This window comes from Schistocerca gregaria, chromosome 3 (assembly GCF_023897955.1).
Source record: "Schistocerca gregaria isolate iqSchGreg1 chromosome 3, iqSchGreg1.2, whole genome shotgun sequence".
NCBI lineage: Eukaryota > Metazoa > Arthropoda > Insecta > Orthoptera > Acrididae > Schistocerca > Schistocerca gregaria.
This window is the reverse complement of record NC_064922.1, coordinates 806,902,511-806,927,233: the sequence shown is the minus strand read 5'-3', so window position 1 is coordinate 806,927,233 and position 24,723 is coordinate 806,902,511. Positions and strand designations below refer to the sequence as shown.

Genomic DNA, 24,723 nt, shown 5'->3' with positions numbered 1-24,723 from the left:
ACCACAAAACAAAAGAAGCAGCAGTTAATGCGTTTCACTGATTAATATGTTAACTCTGATGCCTGAAATATATATTCTTTGAAAATACAACCAAAGTTGTACTTTTTAGGTATGGTTGCTGGGACAACATCTGAATTATAAGCAATTTACTGAGTATGAAGAAGTGCTTGATTGAGGTATTGGCCAAGTGAATTTGATATGATGCATGTAATCTTATCTGATGTGAAGTAGGAGAATATCAGGCCAATAAGTATGTAGAGAAGTTACAGGTAACAAGAAAAATTTATATAAATTGTGGGTGAGAGATTAAAGGGAAGAGAAGGAAAAAAATTGTATGCTACATTTAAATAGAGGAACCTGAATTCAGTTGAGACCTGATGGATGAAATCTAATGAAGAAAAGACAAGGACTGATAATTCTCATGTTAGGTTTGTCTATGTGCAGGTGCATAAAATCAGTTTTATCATGCAGATCATTAGTAGTCTGTAATAAGATCATTAGAAGTCAGTAATATATACTGGTACTTATTTATATGTATACTATTTTGTTTTACACACTAGACACTGTGATTTCAGATTAAGAAGTCCCAGTAGGAACTGTTTCTAACTGGAGAGGTTGTGAACATGTACAACAAAATAATATACACATAATATATGTAGATTTTAGACCACTGATGATGCTTTTCAAAAATTAATGCAAAATATTTATAGAATGATATAATTGGTTTTATTTAGTTACAAGCAGATGGATCAAATGTGAAAATTTTCAGAATGATATTATGTGCAACTGAGGTCCAGAGATCAGTAAAAGTTAAAAATATAAGAGAAGTAAGTAACTGAAAACTAGGGAAGAAAGAAGACATGAGTAAGGACACTGACAAAAAAATTTTACAGAAATAGTAGGCAGGCTCCTTGCTGAAATTGAAATCATGAGATACCAGATTCAAAATGGAGAATGAAATCTTCAAACTGATATTGACTGGTACCTAATGGGAAAGTAAATCTGGTTTCTTATAGATCTGCCTCCAGCATCTTGGTTGTCCACATAACAAAGCAGCCCTTAACCACATGACCAACATTATTGGTGCAGACTCATGTCTACATCAAGTTTGATAACACTAAAACCAAACATAAAACTGATTCTGCTACATACACTGAGAATCATTGAAAGCAGGAGACTGATATGCTGCATTGATTGGGAAATAAATGTAATGAAAATACGACACGGAAGTTGAAAATCCAGCAAAGAGAACAGTGAAGGTTAAGAATAATTCGGTTAATTAATGAGGTGATTTTCCTGGGTCATCTCTAATGTCAGCACTTGTTGCATTCTAGATTTCATTGAATGATACCTATCTATAAATGAGAGTGGGCAAGGATTGATAGGCTTTTAGATGTGTCTGAGCTGAGTGAGTACTCAGTGAAATTGGACTGTCATGACACACAGTGAATCGATGGGCAACCAAATTACAAGGGAGACATTTTGGAAGATTAGAAGACATACTAAGAGAAAAAAAACTACTTCAGTGACACTTTACCAAAATTCAGCTACAGATGAAAATGAAGTTATCCAAATAGCATAAAACTTATATAAGGCCTCTTTCCATTTGTGACAGCTGTTGCAAATATGTTCTAGTTTGTGTGCAGGTTTAAATGTGCACATGCTTGTGCCCGCATTCCCTCACCCACCCACCCATCTGCCCGCCTCTCCCCCCCCCCCCCTCCCCCCTCCCCCCCACACACACTTACACACACATTAATGCATGCACACACTCAAGCATGTATGCTACATAGTTCTCAGTACTTCCTCAAACCACTGTATTCAATTACCGAACATATTTTATGTGTTACTCTGTTTTCATTGTTTTCTTTCTTCCATGGCCCTTCCCTATTAAAATATCTACTGTTCCTTGTTGTTTTACACACTATTCCCTCCTTATCATCTTTGGTTTTAAAATTAGTATTATGTGATTGTTATTAATGTTTGCTATATTGCTACTTCATTTTCCCAGTTACAGGACCATATCATGTTTTCATAGCTCCCCTTTATGTAAGAAACCTCCTTAAAGCCTGGTGTATGGGTAATACATTATCTTTCAAATCATTTTGAAGAAATAAATCTCAATAAGCTGCCCACAATATACATTTTGTTGAGTGTAGCCTCCTGCCTACTTTTATATGTGAGAACAATCTCATCTCATTCAGAATAGTATTAATTTTAGACCATGGATGGTCTTTCAAAGGAAAGTGGTGTTTCTTTTTTTCTGCAAGCAAGCATATTTTGATAGAGACACATGACAAAATACTGTTGGACTACTGACAACGTGATTTGTTCAAATATGAGCGCAACATATGCCACTTATCAGCATGAATGTGAAACATAGTGAGATGTGACAACTATGCAATAAATTAAGAAAGATGGCAAGAAACATTTGAATAAGAAAATGAGGCAATAATGTTAACATATACCCACAAAATACGAAACTGAATAATGGATGTCAGTGAACTGCAAGAGCCAATGAATTGGTATAAACAATTCAGAAGAATCTGATTATCGAATCACATAATAAATAATAAAATAAGTCACAAAAGAAAAAGTGTAGGTGAAAATAATCTCATTAAGCTCATGGATAGTAACTTCAACATTTCTTCAGATTTTAAAGTTTTTGATAGTCTCATGATGACAAGCCCGACTCTTTCGATGTTGGTAAAAGAGGGACCTATAATCACTGTACTGTATTGTATTTCATGAAAAGATTGTTTATGTGGGCTTTTCGAAAGCCTTCCGGAAAGAAATATCAATTTTCAAACCACCAGAGAGAAATACCAGTTTTCAAAACAGAAGCAGGAGTGATTTTTTTATCTCACAAAAGGCATACCAGGTGTACAACATCTGTCATTGCTATTTTTAGAAGTTTTTTGTGGGTAATATGTGTGTATTTGTTACAAGAGAGAAAGATGATAGTTGTGGTGTTTTCAGCTCTTACAGCAAATAAATTATTTTATCACATACATTGTACTCAGTAATGTAGAGCGAGCAATGTAAGTGCTGATATAAAAGAAATGGGCCGCAGCAAAATATTTCTGTTCCATTTCCTAGGCCACAGGCAAGCAGCACACTCCTAATAAATGTACAATGAGAATGGTAAGAGCCAGACACCATAGCATCTGTGGCATGTAGCTTTACTGCTGCAGGAGTTTATAATGTAGAGAAATAGCCTACAGAAGGTTATGTGCTATGGACAAACACCAGTAGCACCACCCTCAATGTAGATATGCAATTTCCCTAAATGTCCCTAGTGTGAAAATCTAATATGTCCCTCAGCAAGCCCATTCCTGAGCCTCTCCCACTCTTTTCCAATCCAGGCTGATGATACATTTCTAATGACTTTGACATTGATGAGATATTAAACTGTAACTATACCTCCTCTCTTTGATTGATGACTTTGATGTTGAACAGACATGAAGCCAAAACTTTACTTCTTTTCATTTGTTGGTATAAAAGGAAGTCAAAAAGTTGTCCATCAAATCCTAGTATGTGGTTGTCATTTTAAAGCATTTTGTGATTAATTGGCAGTTTTTTCAGCACCATACATTATATTTCATCAAAATTTTGTTTTCATTTGTCATTAAATATTCAGGTAATAAAAAATATAGCCATTAGATACTCTAATTCCATGGATACATACTTTAAAGCACACAGTTCATTATTTACAAATTTTAAATTGCCTAATTCTTGCATGCTCTTTTGGTGTAAATAACATTATTATTATTATTTATATTCTATTAATGTGCTTTTTCTGGCCTCTAGCTTTCCCTATATTTACATTGATCCTAACTATCGGAAGTACATCCACTTTCATCACATCTGTTTACTGAAATAAGACTTAAAATGGCATAGCAGAACAGAACATGTACATAATTGTTGACATTATGATGCAAAATATTGACAACCAAATTTATGAAACAATTAACCAAAACAATATCAAATAAGGAAGCAGGTAAGCCATGCATCAAACAACAAAAGTAACAGCAGCATCTTGCAGAAATCAAGGAGTGTGAGGACCCTTCTTTTTTAATTACAGTAATTGTCAGTGTGTGATGTTGTTCATACCTAAAGTTTAATCCTGTTCCAGGTCAGTAGTTTGCTAAATGAGACTGTATTTTTACAAAGTCATGTGCTGATATGTGTTGATGAAATCTTCTGTGAATGGAAAATGTTATTATTGATATCAGGGGTTCCCAAAGAGTGAACAGCAGTTAACAATTGTCAATTTTAGAGATAATCTGTGTGAATCAAGTTAAAAACTATATCAGTCTTAAACATAAGGGCAATTTACTTGTATTTTTAAAATATGTTTTCTCAACCATTATTCTAAAATATATAACAATCCAAAAGGAATGTTTTTGTAGAATTTGCATTTTTTATCTTTCTTAAATATTAGGGTATGAACAACGTACACTTTCTGAGCTAAGTACAGCACCAGGTATTTATGTTGTTTTTGTCATTCACACCACTGTTTTCATAGTTTTCTTCTGTAGAGAACAGTATTTTGGGAAACCCTGATTTATTGGGGGTGAATGGAAAACATCAAGATGAGGTGTGGGGCTGCATAACTTAAAACTTAAAAGACCAGCCATTTTTACATATCTGGTCTTATTTCAGTAGTTTAAAAGCAAGATGTGGGATATAGTTCTGTTTGAGGCTTACTCTGAGACTAGAACGCCTGCGTTCCTTCTCTTGCTCAGGTGCGGGCCCAGGACCAGGGCGTTCAGTAGCTGGGGATGAACGCTCTGCCAGCCCACCTGCGTAAGAGCGAGAGAAGCTCCGCCCCAGACTTCCCCCACCGACCAACTTCTCAGCACGCCTACGCTCCGACTTGCTTACGCGCACAAAGTGCTCAAAAGCAGCTCTGAGACATGGATAAACAGAAAAAATGGTTGTAAATTAACTAATACTTTTGTCATTTAAAAATTAATGAAGAGAACAGTAATACATATCTACCTAAACCCTGTTTATATGGGAATTGAAACTGATCTATCATTATGCCAAACAAAAGTTTCACATTGGAAATAAAATGTTAGGTCTCATACAGTACCAAGTGTGGCCTGAGAATACTGTTAATAGTGTGTCATGCCAGTGTTTCCTAATGTTTTAGCAACAAGACAGATTACATCAATAAAGGTACTTCATGATACCTGATAATGTGGTTAGTGATTACATTAGACTGTAAGCATTGAACTTCATGATGTGCAAGAAGTGAACATATGAATAGTTTCATGAAATATATGCAAGGTTACTATAACCCACAAAATTGCTATTATGCTGATAATAAATTTAACTTATGTATCTTTTTCTGTTTGTTCAGAGGATGTTTCTTACATTTCTTCTATTTGTGAAATGTGTGTGCATTAACACAGGAGGCTTTGTTTTCCATGCACATATGCAGCTATGCTTGCTAAATATTCAAAAACAAAAAATGAAGCACCTGATAAGGATAATTTAAGCTGAAATTTTGGAGAGAAAGGTAAAGAAAAAGAAGCCTGATTTACTGAAATAATAGGAAGTAGTGAAAGAATTCATAAATAATTCAAGCTTTCAAAATAGGGGTTCATTCTTCTGAGATTCCTTCTCCAGTTTCACAGCAAGTAACAATACTCTAAAATTTTAGAGCTTTCATTGCTGGTTGTGTATTTTCAGTATATTCCTAATTATCTGTGTGCAGATTATCCAATTTGTGGATTATGTGTGCATAAAGAAAGACGAGCAATGTTTTTCTCTAGCTAATAGCTATAAATGACACACCATGTTACAATAAGTGCCATTTACATTATTTAAATGACTGCCATATGACAACAGAGCAAAATTTCCATTGCTATTGTCCAGCCTAGCCAGCTCCATGTACATCAAAAACAAACTCAGTTTTCTGATGTCAATTGGCAGGTAAGTGTGAATGAAGCAAGTTAAAAGAAATTTGTGATGCAGAACACATGTCAACAAATTAGAATCAACTGAAAGATTAGAGAAGGGGGAAACTGCTGCAAAACTAAGTGCTGCAAAACTAAGTGCTGATTGTGGTACTGGAATGCAGACTGTTGAGGACACTAAAAAGAATAAGCAGAAAATAAAGATTTTATCAGGAAGTGTGGCTCTAGTTCTGGACCACCTGCACAAAAAAGCATGAATAGATCTACATTTGATGAATTATGCTGCTCTTTTACAATGGCACAGCCAAAAATGAACAGAAGGCATCATTGTTTCAGGTGCTATGTATGCCTAAAAAGTTCAATTTTTTCATGGAACTCAAGGGTTGGAGGGAGACTTTTGGTCTGAGATGCTAGAGTTGACAGATGTGTGTGCATGGCGCATGCTTGCTTGTGTGTGTGTGTGTGTGTGTGTGTGTGTGTGTGTGTGTGTGTGTGTGTGTGTGTGTGTGTGTCTTTACTGACGAAGACCGTGGCCGAAAGCTACATGTGAGTGTCTTGTAATCTTGCCCGTCTGCAACTTGATCTGTCTTCTTTGCTATAGCCAGCAATCTATCTCTTGCTACATTGATGGTATTCCTACCTGGAGTTTTCATTGTTTAATTTCATTTCAGATGGATTTAATCACTTATAAGAAATATGAATGGTATCAGTTACACTTAAAGATTGAGAAAGCCTATCATTGAAATCATGAAGTAGTGTACACAACTCAAGCAAGCTAATATTGTGCGACTAAGTACATTGTTCAAGCTAACATTATGCAACTAAGTACATTGTTCCTAAAAGGAGTACAGTCACTTTGTAGGAGGTGATTACTGGGGTGACCAGACATTCACAGATATTCAGTCTGTGACTAAAATTAACAAGAAACACTAAGACTAACCTATAATCCAAGCATAATCACTTTGTGTATTAGAGCTTTTAGACATCCCATCATGTAAAGTTCAAAAACTGCATGGTGCCACAACATACATAAATGGCATAGTGATTGACAGTTTTGACTACATGCCACTGTTTTCATCTTTCATTTAAACATTGTGAAGATTCTTTAGATGGGGTTCTTCTGGTGAATGCTGAAGGGAAGACAAATGCTGCGTGATTAGTTCTTGAACCTATATTTCTGGGGGATCAGTTACATTTCTCCTTCAAAGAGCATTGTCTTTTCCTAATAGGCTGAGAACAAGAGAGTCAATTTGATGGATGTGCATATAAAAACTGGAGGAGACAAATAGTGTTTAACTATTTGAATGACTTCTAAATGCCCAGCCAGATCAACATGAAACAACCCACAACAATATTTGTTGTATCCCAGTCCAAGAGCTATTTAATTCCCCTTTGAATTTGTACTTTTGGGAGAAAACTAAAATGGAAATTTTCAAAACCTTTTGCAAGAGCCCTCAGCTGTTGATTGTATCAGTTGAGTATTACCAATAATTACATGAAACGGCATTGTTATGATTGAACCCTGGTGACCAGAGTGTTGCTCTACATCAAACATTTTGAAGATGCCTTTAACATGTGAGGATTAAAACTGTTGAATGCAGTGTTTCAGAAGAACCTGATACTGATTTTAGATTCTTTCAGGAGGGATCTCAGATCTTCAGTGAAATTCCTGACTTGGACCCTGCCAAAGAATGTCATGGAACTATTTCAGACATCATCTTAAAAGGAAATATAGATCTTCAATAAACTTCTGCATGCAAAAGGAGAAGATGGTCACTGAATAACTTTAGGTTAGTCTGGACTACATTAAAACAGTTTTCAGGTACATGTCAAGTCAAACTGCTGACACAATTAACATGAGAAAATATGCCTGCAGTGAGGTACATTCTGCACACTGAACAGCAGAGACCTGGATATATGTGTAGCATTGATCTTGCTACAGAAATAAATCAAGTCTTTGTGTAGTAGAATAATTGGTAAGTAAGTGGTATAAAGGCTTTATAATGATGTTACCATCTGTAGGATGTTAAGTCCTTCTCATTCCCAAGTATCAGCCAACACATGCCCAATGTTCACCAATGGTGTTTCATTATAGTGCTGCTATTACCATCTTACAAGAGATATTTCTCTAATAGGTAACTTATGAAAAAGGTGTAACACACTAGCAGACATGTAGTAGATCTAATGTTGTCATGAGGAAGTTCAGCTGCAAATAAATGTATGGAAAACAGATATGTGTATTAAATTCATACTAAGGCACCAAAACATACAGTATAATGAGTGGACTTACAGAATAAATAACTGAAAGATGGTATACTTTTACTGGTATGTAATTATCCTCTTGCATGAGAAAATATTCTTCCATTGTGGATATTCTAGGAATTACACACTTTAATGATTGAAAACCATGATTGTCCAGCAATAAAAGTAGCTCGTTCATGGCATTGTGTTAATGTTGCCTGGAAATACTGAGAGAATAAAATTTGAGTGTTCTGTTTTTCAGGTTACATTTATGGTGCATTCCTACACGGACAATCAATGACCATTGCACACTATCATACATGTAGCAGTCCCATCAACAGCACATACATACAACTGGCAAAAAAACTTCTAGAGATTAGAAATTGGAAAATCGCTAAAAATTATAAGAAAAAGAAAATGATTCAGTATGTTTTGAATTAAGTTATTCTTTCTTAAACTGATGTTTCTGTGTGGTATTTGGATTTTATAAAGTCAAGGAAAAGATATGGACATCAGAATCTAGAAGTTTTCAGCATTCTAAGTGTTAGTTCTCATTGTCAGTAAAGGGCATAAAATACTAGTTTCCCAATGTTTGGTGTGAACAACCTTACACTGTGTTACATTATGTCACATTGGCAGAAAAATTTCCAGGGTGTTGTTATAGAAACAAAACAGAAAGCATTTTGTTCCTGCAGTAATACATTATTTTGAGCAATCTGGCTAATTTATGTATCACAGAAGAAATTATATCAACTGCTAATGTAATAGTAGTAGTAGCAGCACATGGAAACAGTGTATCCTTTTTTGTAAGTTTTTATTGTACATTGTTAGATAATTTTCAACCCAAATGCTAACAACCCATTATTATTTTTGGGAAACTATACTGTGAAAAGTTAACAAGTAAATAAACCTAAGCAAACTGCATGTATGTGTTTTAAATACTTATTTTAGGAGAGATTTGTAGTGAATAAATGGAACCAATTCTTTGCATTCCTCAAGTTTCTCAAGTACTCAGAAAATGGGTGTTTTGTCCTTTTATTATTTGGGCACTCTAGATACTGTAATTACATTTGATAGGGATTATGTCAACAATGAGATGGCTGAAAAATTTAAAATGTATGCAGACATTGGGTAAATAAATAACATCTGGCTCTTAGTGTGTTAATAAGCCTTTTGATCTGGCTCCACTTTCTGACTGCATGTTAATTTTGCCACTTGTATCTAGCAGTTTATCATTTGGACCACATTTGTTTGTGTACTCCATTCTATATCTTCCCACTACAGGAAAACTGGAGTTGGTCACTTCCAGTCAAATCCAGGACTGTCACATCAGTTTACTGGCGCACTAACTCTTAGGCTACAAAGGTGACTGTGGACACAGGATTGAATACAGCTACGATATTCAGCTTTGGCAGTGGTTGATTATATGCCTGGTGTGTGATGCTGTACCATGTTGAATGATAAAGATAAATGATGAACTGTCTGAAACACATGATGTGTCAGCTACAATGATCTTTAGTTGCTACTTACACTTGTCATTTATGTGTGGTTAAATTACAGATTTCATAAACAGATTGTGTTAACTACATTAATGAGTCCATAGGCTTCAAACTGCAAATCATGTAAATGAAAGAAAAAGAACCAAAGAAAAGAAGCATTAGCCACAATGACATTGCTGAATTAGTTGCCGCAGTGTGGTCTAATACAATTTTCCAAAGACTTATCAGTTTCATTATTTTAAATGAGTTTTTATGTAAAGTAAGTTACGAACTTCAAGACGATTTTAACCATATTCTTTCTAAGTCATCCCACAGTACATTAAAATGTAATACATGTAGTGTCAATCCTAGTGAAAGAAAATAAGTCTTTCAGGCCATAAAAAATGGTCTTACATTACTATATATCTGCTCACAACCACGAATATGTTATTGGTCTCTACAGAGAACAGCATTTAATATGAGTCAAAATTAGAAGTTCTTTTGAACACAGGTTGAAACATTTCCTGCAATTTTATTTCTCTTCTCCTTAGCTTTTCAGTGAGTACTGAATGAAAATCAGAACTGCATCTTCAAAGCATCTCTTCAGTTAAGTAATGAGAAAGTTAAAATTTCACACATACAATTTCTGTATAGCATCCTCCAGAATACAATATAAATAATCAGTATAATGAAATTTTAAGGTTTACTTCAATATTGATTCTTTACTCTCTTCCATAATAATGAGAAAGAAAAATAGAACTTCCTAATGAAAATCAATTAACAGTGTGTTCAACAGCAAAAATATTTAGTACCTAATGATTCTCTGTGCAATCTTGCCAAAATTAGTGCTCCTGCTTACAACTATTAAAAAAATATATATTGGTGCATACTTCAGTTAAGCTGTGACTCTGATTTATTTTAATGAATGATTGTGATATAGCAGATATTTACAAATGACTTTATATTAACAATAAATCCATTTATATTAATAAATTTGGTATCTTAAAAGAGGTTTCAGCAGTTAAGCACCACAATGTAGAGGATATATATTGATAATCTCTCATTTCCAGTTCCGTTTCTTCAAGAATAAAATAACAGCTTATTTCTGATTTAACATACTTCCTTGATAGATAATATCTGTAGGCAGGAATGCATAGGCAATGTTTGCTTGCCAGTACAGCATTTTTGAGTGGTTATAGCAAGAAGCTACTTACCATAGAAAACAAGTTCACAGTACCAACAGTTCACAAATTCTTTTCTGAATGCCTTGTACAGGTTTAGCCTGAACTTCCTTGTGGAACATATTCCAACTAACACAAGATAACAGATAAGATAGGAATTGTTTATATGTGTGTCCATTCAGATTATGGTGTGAAACTGTAAAGAAGTGTGTTTATACCTGCTAATTTACTAAATTTTAAATCTGAGTTTGAGTAAAATGTTACTGGTTTGCTTCTTCTGTAACTTATAGTACAATGAAATTTCTAACAGTGACTGTATTTATGCCTGTGTGCTCATTTGAATATGTGATTTTTTTCTTGAAAATGAGGAATACTCAAAATTGAAGTCACAAAAATAGATTTTTATATCAGATGTAAGAGGTAACTACCATATTTAATAATTACATGAAGATTATGGAGCCATCCCACATCTATGAGGGCTGTTACAAAAGCACCCAACCTCATATTTTATTCTTTAAGTGAACACTGGTATTAGGGCATGTGCACTCTAAGTTTGTACACATACTTAGTGAAATGCCTGATTTTGTTCATTGTATAGACAACCAGTCACTGGCTAGCTCTTGACAAGTGAACACATGTAAATTGAAGTAATCAGGTTTTATGTTGTGGATAAAATGACAGAAAAAGTGGATGAACATTATTACTTCAAATTTTGTTTTAAGCTTAACAGTTATCAAGTTAAAACAATCCCCAATATCGGACAAATGATTGAGGATAAAGCAATGGGTATCACACAGATAAAGGACTGGTACAACTGCTTCAGAGATGACCACTCATCAGTAAAGAGTGAAGCACAATTAGGTATGCTCTCAATGACCACAAATGAGGTTATTATTGATCAATTGAGGACCTTTGTGAAGCAAGATAGATGAATCATAATCAGAGAACTTGTAGACATGGTTAAAATTGGTACTGAAGCCATTTGTTCAAATATAACGAAAGATTTGGACCTCAGGAGTATCCCAGAAAAATTTGTGCCAAAGTTGGTAATAACTCAGCAGAAGCAACTTCATTCAGAGTTTGCACAGAATATGCTGGATTCTGTGAACATGAATCCCAACTTTCTTAAACAATGATCACTGGCCATGAATTCTGGGTATATGGGTATGACCCAGAAACAAAGTTCCAGTCAACACAATGAGAGCATCCGTCATCTCTGAGACTCAAAAAGGTGAGGCAGGTTGGCAGCAATGTGAAAGTCATGCTGACTATCTTTTCGACTCCAGTGGTGTGGTCCATCATAAGTATGCCCCAGAAGGTACTAATGTCATTAAGGAGTGCTGCCAAGAAGTTCTGTGTCACCTTCATGAGGCAGTGAAATGCAAATGGCTGCATTTATGGGGAGCAGGCAGTTTGCACCTTCACTGTGATAATGCAGCTGCTCATCATTCTCAACTAATTCATAGTTTCTTGGCCAAACACAAAATGGGATCTGGTTTGTCAGCCTCCCTATTCCCCCGGCCTATCATTGAGTAACCTCTGGCTTTTCCATAAACTGAAAAAGACACTGAAATGGACCAGATTTCAGAAAAGGGAAGATATTATGCAGAATCTGATGGAGAAAATGTGTACCACACCAAAAGAGGCTTTCCAGTGATGATTTCAGCAGTGGCAATAGCATTAGGAGAGGTGTGTAGAAACTGAAGGGAACTACTTTGAAGGTGACTAGAGTAAAACAATTGAATCTGAATAAAGATGATTTTATAAATAAAAGTCAGATACTTTTTGAGTAGCCCTCTTAACTGCTTTATTGTCTCAGCTGCTGTATAACAAAATGATAATTGCGACTAAAATGGCAGATATTATTTTTCCATTATGATTAGAAACTTTAGAAAAGTTGTAACATAGTTGTGATTGTAGAGAGGTTTGGCAGCAGGAAATTAATGACAATGTTCTTAGCAACAACATGAATCAATATCTCTCTTGGATTCAAACAGAAATCAGCAGGTTGTGGACCACTGTAAAAATTTGGTGTGGCTAACTGGTGAAACATTCAGTTGACAGTAGGGTATCAGAGTGGTGCAGACCCCATGTAGCAATGGGTTGCATTTGCATCATGGTGCAGTAAGACTTGAATGTTGTTCTATAATGATATGGACTGTATTGTTGTGGTGTGTTACCAGTTCTCCTAAAAACGGAACAATTTATATTGGAGAAAATGCTGAGTAATGCTGATAGGTGACCATGGACATCATTTCTGAACTTTGTGTAGTTAGAACTAAAAATGTTAAATAATTACTACTCCAAAGCAGAAATGTAGGGAATTATTCTGCAAATAATTTTAAATATATAACTAAATTATGTGTAGTGATTAGTAGTTAGTGCAGAAATTGAGTCAGAGCCTAGATTATTGGGGCTTCTCATAATTCGCTGCAAATTCATTACTGGTTGTAGAAAGCTGTCAATTTCTGGACAATAAAGTTCCGAGAGAAGTGTGTGAATTAATCATTAGAAAGAAAATAAAAAGCTTGTGCTAAAACTTTGAAGGCCACCTAAAGCTAATTATTAATTAATAAAGCTTGTGATGCTGTTTGGTAATAAAAGAAAGTCTATGGCTTTCAACCAATGAATGAGCTTCAAACCTCGTTGCAGTAGAGGGCAGCCTTCTGTCCACTGTGGCACTAGGAGAGGGAAGGTGGCAAGCCTATCAACCCAGCTGTCTTTTACCCCCAGGGATGCTCTACCTGCTACACCACCATTGCCAGAAGTATTTGGTACTCATATAAATGACAGAAGGCAGGATGAAAGCATCATACTTTTTCTAATCACATGACAGCTGAGGAATATCAGTAGGGGTGCAATGAAGGAAAACAACGGAGGAAGTAACAAAAGTAAACCAGGAAATTAATGGACACACAGGATCTCCAGTTGCATGACACAGGGTGAATGCTTTCAGTTTCATGATTAAATGTGTGGATTTTTATTTGTGTGTAAGGCATCACAGGATGTTGCTCTGAGGTTTAATATAAATGAATTAAACAAAAGGGCAAAAGTGCATGGAAAATGTTCCCAACAATTTAGTTCTAATTGAATTTGTGTACTTGTGGTAAAGTGAAAACATAGTTATTCTAGTTAAAAATCTTAAGTTATGACAACAACAAGTACATACATTAAACACCTTTCAACAGTTGTCAGAATCAGGTACTAACTGTAAGCATTAAGGAGAACAATTTTTATACACACATTTAAATTTTTACATAATTCTTTCAGACTATTCCACATGTTTAAAAATGTATAGCTACTTGTCTAGTTACAGATTTAAATCATTTTACTTAAACAGTTCATGCTATTTCAAGATAAACACCCACAAATTTGATCTATTAAAACAGATTACATATTCGTTGCTGCTACCTTAAAGCATTCTTTGATGCTCCATAGAACACAATGTTATTTGTTTTCTCATATTATGTTCTGTCACGGCCACATACAACTGATTAATAACATCTCTTTATCAAAAGCATCAGTTATTGACATTTCAGCATTTCTCATTGGAATGTATTATGCTGACTCTTTTGGTATATTATATCAAGACCAGAAGTTATATTAACAATTCATAATCAGAGCTAGATGATGATTAAATTAAATTTTTTGTTGTCGCAGCAATGTACTGTCTGGTAGCTATCAACTAGCATATCACTTTCTAAACTGTGACAGCAAAATTCTTGTTTGCGTTGAAATTGTGATAAATACTGATGTAATTCTTGAGTTTTTCAACTTATGTGGTGAGGCCTTGTATTTATAGATTGCACTTAAAATTTATCTTCTCTCCGTGTGGTATATACATATTTTCTCACTATCACAGATAACCCATTGTTCTAAAGAAAATGCTTCTTTTTTTCTTCTCTCTTTCTATTTGCTTTGTAGTTTCTTCAGTTTTTTATATGATGATGCATGATCAAAAAAAAGGAATGGAATATTTATATGCAATATTTACAATAGCTGCAACTGAAACTTTATGTCACATGTTATGTTAATCTGATGTGGTTCAATAAATTTTAATTTTGACTTAATAAACCATGCTGCAAAGACGAGGTTGGCTGTAAAATAATTTTATTATGATGTTTACTTAGAAATGTTGTATAAATTCCATTAACTACAGCTAAAGAAAATTTGCAATGTTGTAATGCCAAACATGCTAGGTGGATATAAGCACTGTTTTATAGCACTAATGTAATATGTTTTGTTTGTTTGTAGGACTGATGTTACAGCACCCAGTAACATGAATTTGTAGGGAAACAATTTTGTTTACAAAACAAGTTACTGTAAAATATTTATTCTCATTAACCACGTTTCTGCATTGAATTAATCCAATGGTTGTTTCTAACTATAATTAGGACTGCAGTTACATTTTTGCCAAATGTAATTTTTGTGATGAACAATGAAAAGGTATTCCATGGTTGTTGATATTATCTGAAGTACAAATTTACAACATTTTGGTAGGATATAGTATTGCAGTGAATTTTGTGCTGCTACTTGGAGAATGAATCCGCAATTCCAACTAAAGCTACATTGATCCTTGCTTATCTCTGGAAAAGTAAGAAATTCAAATTAAAACCTCAACATGCATAAGCACCATTAATTAGTATAAGGAAATTAATTAATGTAATGGTATTATGTATAACTCTCAGATGAAAGATTTTCTTCACAATGACAGTAACCTGTCTTAAAATGCACTTTTACTGCCAAAATGCAGTTAATTGCATCCTACAGAGTTCAACAGTAGTACTTTACATACAATAGCGAAACGATATTGAAATTGGCTGCTAGAAACTAAAGCATGAATGTGAAAAAAACCTGAGTATGGAAATTTACATTTTATCATCATAATGGGTTGTCCCTGTTTTGCACTTATTATGACTATTGACACATATTTCACAACAAATAGCCATAGTTCTCTAAATGATGCAAATAATATGAAAAGTCTGAAATCAGAATAAATGTGCTGATAATGATTTATTTGTGAAACCTAAGAGACATTGTTTAGTTGTTATGTGTATCTGGTACTCTGATTATGCACAATCAGTTTATCTTGTGACCTGCTTGACATTGTTGACAGCTCTGGCCAGTTCAGCCTGGTATTCTTCCATCTGGCAGAAGATGACATACCTGGCAGGCAGTACTAATGCCTCCAGCTCCGTGCTGAGGTGTCGCCGTATGATATTCTTTGAAGGAGGTATGCCTAAGGCTGTTGCCATTGTGTCACCATTGAATGAAGGCTCAAGGACAACTAAGGCTCCATGGACACCACTATCTGCAAATTTCAGAAACTCATTATGTACTTGATGATTATTGATGTTATACAGTTAGTGATTCTCTCTTTGAATCAGTCACTTCAACAAAATTTAATTTGCTTATGAATACACATATCATAATCATGTGATACATAGCAGTATTACATGAGCTACTTACACATGGTACAAATGTAGATGTAGTTAGATGTTATGACTCTGCATGTTAAACACGAAGGAATCTCTGACTACATAGACTTTCTAGTGTAATAATAATATATAAGTTTCTTCTCAGTGTTACTCTGGGAGGGCTTATAAAGGCCATACCATTCAGGTGTATTGTGACTCGTGTGTGGACACCAAACTAGTTACAACATCTGCATAAATCCACAGTGGTGTAACATTGCTTGACTGGGGGATGTGGTATGAAATATGAGGAAAGACAGGAAATTGCTGCCACATTCCATTATTGGCATTGAGTCCTTAAGGAAGCAACTTAAATTATGTTGATGGATAATAATAATCTTATTAAAAGTGACTAGGGTTCCATTATAAGTAAGATACAAAACCCTGCTTCATAACACAATACACTTGGGCATGCCTGCTAAAAGATTGCTGCCATCTTTGGCAATGGTAAATCAATCCTGTCAGTGATTGCCATATGGTGGTATCACTGCCAACATTTGACATAAGCACCAAGTATGTTGTGTTACCTATGCAATGTTGCTGTCTGGCACTAAGGTCGTTATGGTAAACCTTAACAACAGTGTTTCATGCAAAGATGGTGCCTAGTAGGCCACTTAAATGTTAAGTTAAGTTGATTTTAATGTCAGACAGCAAGACTGATAAATATACCATTGAAGAATCTGTTATTTAATTAAATATACAGTTCAAATGTTTCTTATAGTATATATGCTAGCTACTCCTGGCCATAAATTAGAATATGACACTTTGTACTTCTTGTTCAGTTGTTTATGAAATATTTTTGGTTTCTGGTATACAAGCAAAGAAATTTGTATTAACACAATTCATTCCTTCAATCCCAATGACAGGAAATTCTGTTGACCATCACCCTCCTTTACATAGCTTGTTATGAGCTCTCTTAAAAAAGAACCTATAATGTTGTAACAGCTTAAATGCACAGCATAAGGTGACTCCTGTATTTTCTTATATCCTTATCATATGGCAAAGTAAAGGTACCCAAGAGACAGCATTTACAGAATCCCATTAAGCTCGGATTTGCACTGTTATGCCAACAGTAGTCAATAAGCTGTGTGAAGGTATCTTTGCATTACTCAATAAGTGACACTTGCAGTATCTGGATGTCACCACAATCCACTGTGAGGTTACATCAAATTAAGAGAGTCTAGTAGATGAAACTAGTGAGTGAAAACAGTCAAAATAAATTTTTGTGAGAACCTGCAGATACAGAACACCCTTCAACAGACAGAACCTCCATGATCAAGGATTGAGATAGGAAGGCACAAAGCAACAGTCTATTTTCTATGTGCTGCACATATGTGAAGGCTAAATGCCAGAGTTCTGGGGTATTATGGCAGATGTGGCATCACAAACAAAGGTGTCATGCAGAACTTTGCCAACTCACTATGTTAGTTGTGGGTGAGCCATACAGTGGAAGACAAAACTAACATGTCCATTGCCCTTCTTCTCCTAGGACTGAATGGTTGCAGGAGTTATCAAAATCTGGCTGGATAACCTCATGGACAAAAGGAATGTATTATAAAATATTGAAGCATGGGATCCTCTAGCAACATGCTAGGGTAATTTTTCATGTGAACAATGAGTCATATTTTATACTGATTTTTACATGTGTGAAATCATTATTTGTCTAGTAATGGATGGGTGTATCACTATGAAGGCTTTAGAGTTATCTAACACAACACTGAGTGGGTTACCAAACAAAAGCACTGGCAGGTCGATAGACACACAAACATACACACAAAATTCAAGCTTTCGCAACCAGCGGTTGCTTCTTCAGGAAAGAGGGAAGGAGAGGGACAGACGAAAGGATGTGGGTTTTAAGGGAGAGGGTAAGGAGTCATTCCAGTCCCGGGAGCGGAAAGACTTACCTTAGGGGGAAAAAAGGACCGGTATACACTCGCATACACACACATATCCATTCGCACATACATAGCTGTGTATGTGCGAATGGATATGTGTGTGTGTGTGTGTGCTAGTGTATACCTGTACTTTTTCCCCCCTCAGGTAAGTCTTTCCACTCTCGGGATTGGAATGGTTCCTTACCCTCTTCCTTAAAACCCACATCCTTTCGTCTTTCCCTCTCCTTCCCTCTTTCCTGAAGAAGCAACCGCTGGTTGCGAAAGCTTGAATTTTGTGTGTTTGTTTGTGTGTCTATCGACCTGCCAGCACTTTTGTTTGGTAAGTCACATCATCTTTGTTTTTAGATATATTTTTCCCAAGTGGAATGTTCCCCTCTATTATATACAACACTGAGTGATGTGTTTAAAATTACTTAAGCTTATGACATTACAGTTTCAACATAAGCTTTGTTTGATGATTTTGTAGGTGTATAATACCTTTCAGATTGTCAACATTGTGTTTCTCAGGTAACTGATGACACTCAGTAAATCTCATCATTGATTAACAGAGCATCCAGCCATCCACTATTCTAGTGGTGCATGGTGCAGTAGTTAGTATGGAATTGGGATTGACTTTTCTTGTCATTGGTAGATTTGCACAGAAAAAAAAGAAGATATTTAGTTTCCTGTCATTTCGTCCCAGAGCACAATAGCCCAAGTAAATATTTCCCCCACATTGCACACTATCTAGATTTCTGGACACTAATCCTATATTCATGTGCTACTGTAACAGTTATTAAAGTTGTGGTAAGACACTAAACAAAATATATAAACAAAGAAGGGATGTTTAGGTTGTAAACCAACCATATGACATACCTCAATTATGCTTGAAAAACATACAAGTCATGTGGAAACATTAACAAATTTATCCAGTAGTAGGAGAGAGCATGTGCAGGTGAGGCATGAAAAATGTAGGATCAACCAGTGAGACTCAAGTCAAATGTCCTGACCAAGAAAACATGACTAAATCCATAAATATACACACACAGACAAAAATAATATAATTTGATGACCTACTAGAAATGACCAGAGAAGTGGCATGTTCTTAAGAAAGGGAACATGAAGGCAAAAATGCTGTTACAAGCAAACAAAATGCCTATTGCTGATCTGCAAAAAGGCACTTACCATATTAGAGCCTCTGGCAGCTGCATCCCAAGTACACCCAGCATGACTCATATAACTGACAACCATGCAGAGCACAAAGTGCCCCAGTATACACATGCCATTGAGTGGCCATGGCATGAACTAGAACCAAAAGAGAAGGAAGAATACTGAGGGAATTCAATTACTGATGTCCATGCCTCATTTCAACACTATTGCACAAACCAACCCAGAACAGATATGTCTTTGGCCATTGGCCATTTGCAGTAGGTCAGGTTATATTATTTTTGGCTATGAGAACATATTTACAGATTTAGTCCCATTTTCTTGGACAGGCATTGTTTTTCTTGAGCCTCAACAGCTAATTATGCCTTTTCCATGTCTCACCTGCACAGGCTCTCACATACTGCTGGATAGAATCGTTAATGTTCCCATGTGACTTGTATGTTTTGTCATACAGAATTAAGCTATGGCTCATGGTTAATTTACAGCCTTAACAGACCTTTTATGTTCATTTATTTTGTTTAGTGTCCTGCCTAGGCTTTATTAATTGTTATAGTAGCATCGAAATACAGGATTAGTGATGTCAAACCTGAGTAATCTACATGGCTTATCCAATTAAAGGAAATTGAAAATTATGACTGCAGTGGATTTTATGCATCACGAACAATCCAATAAACGGTTGTGAACGTTGTGGGTGTTCCACTAAGAATATATCACGTAGATGTTTTTAACCGAGTATTAAGTACCTTGGTCATATCTTTAGCAAAAAGGTGCTTATACCCACAGAGGATCATGTAGGGATTATAGACAAGCTACCAACCCCAAAACCTATAAGATTTGCAGTTGTTCTATGGTGAAGTAATTTATTACAAGTTCATTCCACAGACTGCCCTCATTTTGCATCTGTTCAACCAACTGCATAAAACAGCAATGAAATTTGTCTGACCAGAAGCATGACATAATGCGTTCTATAGTGTAAGAAGTTTCTTTGAACAGCTCCCTGTATGACTACTTTTACTTCAGGTAAACATCTTATTCTGATGAAGGGTGCTTCAGATTTGATATCAATGTCTTACTGCTGTGTAAGCATTGTCCCAGCATCAGTACCGCCTTTGAATACACAATCTAGAAACCGTCATATCTGCACTCACAATCAGAGCACTCTTGGCAAAAAAGTTCACATTGATCTCACTAGACCATTCCAGGGGACAGTGTGGCTGCTTGTTGTCTGTGTCCTTTCTAATTTCCCATACATGAAATGGATGGCTAATAAAACAAAGCTGACTACTGTCTGTGCTCTGTCTATGATCTTTCCAATCATTGCCATAGAGGCAGTGTCCAGCACCATCTTCACTGCCAATGGCCATCAGTTTATTGACTCTGCATTTCAGTTATTCTGTCAATGCAACAATGTCGAGCATATGACCACTGCTCCATTCTAGCCAGTGTCAAATTCAGAAGAGAAATGGCTGATCAAAACATTCAAACCACAGATGTGAAAAATAATGGTGATGGCCATTTCTATGGAAGCACTCACCAACTTTCTTCCCATAGTGTCCTCACCCATCAAGAGAGACAGCCTGGCCAAAATACTGTACATGTGCAGGTCACATACATTATTTGATTTGCTGTGCCTGCTCTTTCAGCAGCCAGAGCCCAAGATGGACTGAAGGTGTCATTGTCAGCTATAGAGGGAGACAGATATCTGAAATCAAGGCTGGATATAAAAATGTAGTTCAGCATCAAGACCAAATCTCGTTGAGCAGTCCACAATCCCCCCCCCTTAAAATCCCCTGGCAGTTATAACTAGCCCCACTCTCTCATCCACCTCAAAGTATGACCTCTGCCCCTGCCCCTAATTGTGGCAATATGGTTGGGTCAAAGAAATTCAGCAGCAGGAGCTGTTGGGGGTGGAATCATTGCCATCCACCGTCATTTCTTGCACCATTCGCCATCACATGTGACCCCCTTCATGAATTGAACACAGTAACAAAGATCAGTCTTCAAAGCAGTGAGGTGTCACCCTGACTTGGAGCACTTCCACCCACAGCACACATTCCTCTTCAGGCAAGCCCAAGCAGCATAATGGGTGCATATGATCAGAAAATATCCATGCTACTCATCCAAGAATGGACCAAGACGCAGCAGGTGCATTGGTGGGGGTCTCAGCACCTTTTTCCGTTTCCTTGATGGACTAGGTACTAGCCTGGTCACTTTCAGCCTTACATGCTGATTCAAGGGATCTGAAGCTGACAGATTGCCTACAAAGCCACAATTGGCAGGTAGATACAGTACCTTGTGCAGACAGTGCAAACCATGAGTACAATGTGTGCTCTCTCTGGCTCTTAAATGTGCAGACCAAGACCACATACTGGCAATTGTTTATTAGCATTTGAAACATTCAGACTACACTATTTGCTACAGTGGTCAATTATTGCTTATGGTATGTTTTCCATTTTCTGGTATCTGGTATTCACTCTGGAGTGATCTTGTACACTTTGTGTGTTTTAGAAACTGTTTTCTAACAGCCATACTATGTGAACTTAATTATTATTGACCACTTGGAACTACCATTTGTTCCATGGATCACTGCTTGCCAAGCGATACGAAACTTTTACTACCTATGCGAATTGGATAGTAAAGACCTTAAGCTTGTATCACTAAAAACATAATACAAAGTGAAGTTTCATTACAGCAGTGTTAAGATGACTTGTGCAGAGACAACCTAAGTGGTTGTAACAGGGGTACCAACAAGACTATATGTTTGCAGTAGACCAAAGTTTGCAAAAATGTCTCTTGTAAGTGGCAAAAACTATTATTGTAATATCTTGAGTAACCAAGGTCCTTAAATTGGTAAATATCCAAAAAGAATGTGTGTGTTTCTAGCACAAAGTCATTAATGAAGTCATCAATAGCTTATAAGAGCACAAGCTTTTGCAGCCAGAATTCGTTTTGAGGCTGCCTGAAACTGTAGTTGGAACATCAGTAGTTTTATCCATAATAATGTGCCCACATACTCAGAAGAATTTTTTGAAAAAAAAAAATAATCGTAAGTAATTTAGGTTTGAAACTTCTCTCCATTAATCAAAAACTTCGTTGCTACCACATATTTTTTGATTGTTCTTGCAAGGTTACCAAGGTGTGAAATAACTCAAAGGAAAGACATGAGTATTGCCTTCTTGCAGAAAATTAATAACAGGAGTACCCAAAGTGAGAGACTGGGGAGGAACTTAAACAGTACCTCAGCACCCAACTTGTTTCTAAAAAGTCATTTGATGCTGAATGTTATTTAGTAAAATACACATGGAGATCTCAGTGATTTGTGGTTTATGGGCATTAGGCCAAGATGACATCATTAGACACTTAGACTTTGATGAGCTCTTTAGAATTGGGAGACAAAACATTGGGCCTAATGCCTATAAAGCAAAAATCACCATGGTTGTAAATACCAGCCATGAAATCTTGAATTGTATAAACAGATGGAAACTGTCTCAAGATGTATCCCTTTATCTCCTTTAAGTTATGGTACCTAATATATTTGTTCTTGTGTTAATATAAATTGTACATGGATTCTTCCAGGTAAAATTTCCTACATTTTCAATCACTGAGATAATGTTTGTCAAATCACAGACATGGCAGATTCATTAGTGTAGTGAAGTATAAGGGGCATTCAAATGAAACCCAGTCACTAGTGTAAAATAACAGTAATGATTTTATTAACTGAAAAATGAAGTTATACACAGTACATATACTCAAAAATAGTTGTCAAAACTGTTTCCAGATTTACCCTATTGTGACACTAGCTGGTTGATTCCATCCTTGAAGAAGCTAGAAGGCTGCTGTTGGATCCAGACCTGGACCCAGTCACACCCTGTGTTATCCACTGTGATTTGATGTCCGCGAATAGCTTGTTTTCGAGATCCAAACACATGAAAGTCACACAGTGAAAGGTCGGGACTGTACAGTGGATGTTCCAGCATTTCCCACTGAAACTGATTTCCCACTGAAACTACTGCAACATCGTCTTCGCTGCATTGGTCGTGTGTGGGCAGGCATCATAATGCAGGAGGATGATGCCTTTGGACAACATGCCTCAGCGTTCCAATTGATGGCTCATCTATGCTTCTGTAAAGTGGTGTGATAATGCTAGGCATCAGTGGTGGTTCCCCATTCCAGGAACTTGACAAGTAGTGGGCCCTTGTGGTCAAAACAGAAGGACATCATGACCTTAGCAGAACTGGTGTGCACGGCCTTTGATTTCTTTGGACATAGTGAAGTCACATGTTTCCACTGCTTGCTCTGACACTTGCTTTCTGGTTCAAAATGGTGACACCACACTAATACCCAGTAACTAATGGATCTTGTCCATACTGATTCTGTAGTTGTCCAAGACTAAAGCATTCACTTCAGTAACCATTTCTGGTGTGATGGCAAGATGAGCATGTCCAGGATGAGCATTGTCTTCCAGTGACTCGCGCCTCTCAAGGAATTGTTTGCACCATTCCACAACGCTTGACCGTACACAGCCTTCATCCGTTGATACATTTCATGGCCTCCAACTCCATCCGCAGCCAAAAATCGAATCAGTCCTCATTGGTCCTGTTACTTGCCTGCAAGTTTGGTAGTGGATGATAACTCTTTGGCATGAAACCACACTGGCACTATGCAACATCAAACGGTGCACACGCATCAGTCTCTCTATCAATAGATGGCGCAACCATACCCGCAGTTAGGTGGTGCCACCTTACATGTAATGCAAAGGTAAATGCACTGACCGGGTTTCATTTGAATGAACTTCATAATACTGCACTACCTGATGTTACTTCCATCTGGACCACATATTCTTCTCAGAGTATTTACTTTCTCTCATATTTCCTAGCTTTCCTTAAAAAAATCTGGATATTAAATTAGAAATGAATTTCAGTGTCTCACCCTTTAAGTTCTCTGCATATTCACTGAGATCAATATTTCTTGCCCATCTAATGAATCTTTGATTTGTCCAGACAAGAGGATCTGCATCAATTGTTTCACATTGATGTCTCCGGACTGCAAGTGCCTTTAACAATATGAAATAAAATGTAATGATGACTTATTCTAGAGAAGACACCATGAGAGACATGAAGATGAATTTAAAAATAAAATACATGAATGAAATCGGTACAAAACCTTGTGTAACACCTAACAAATGTAAAAGAAACAATTTTTTAAAAAGAATGTGAGCACATATACAATACAAGAAAGTACCTGTAAACTTCTGATTGTTTAAGGGACCGAACTCCCGTGTATAAAACAGTTTCAAGCTTTTGATTATTTTACAAATGAGTTAATGTGTTAAACATTTGATGTGAAGTGTGTAAGTGAAAAAAGTTTAAGAAACTTGAAAT

General features: G+C 36.2%; 1 protein-coding gene across 5 annotated transcripts in view; it reads right to left on the bottom strand.

Annotated features, from left to right (window-relative positions):
* The window catches only part of LOC126354370 (kazrin), a 903,527-nt gene that overhangs the window by 43,356 nt on the left and 835,448 nt on the right, over positions 1–24,723 (bottom strand). For 4 of the 5 annotated variants that reach the window (XM_050003952.1, XM_050003953.1, XM_050003955.1 and 1 more), the window contains 3 exons: positions 24,272–24,395; positions 15,994–16,138; positions 4,711–4,912 (listed from right to left, as the gene is read on the bottom strand). In XM_050003952.1, coding sequence (XP_049859909.1) covers positions 4,711–4,912; positions 15,994–16,138; positions 24,272–24,395 — 471 coding nt within the window. Of the gene's footprint in view, positions 1–4,710; positions 4,913–8,855; positions 15,414–15,993; positions 16,139–24,271; positions 24,396–24,723 lie in introns of those variants that run through there. The other variant, XM_050003957.1, reaches the window with a different exon arrangement.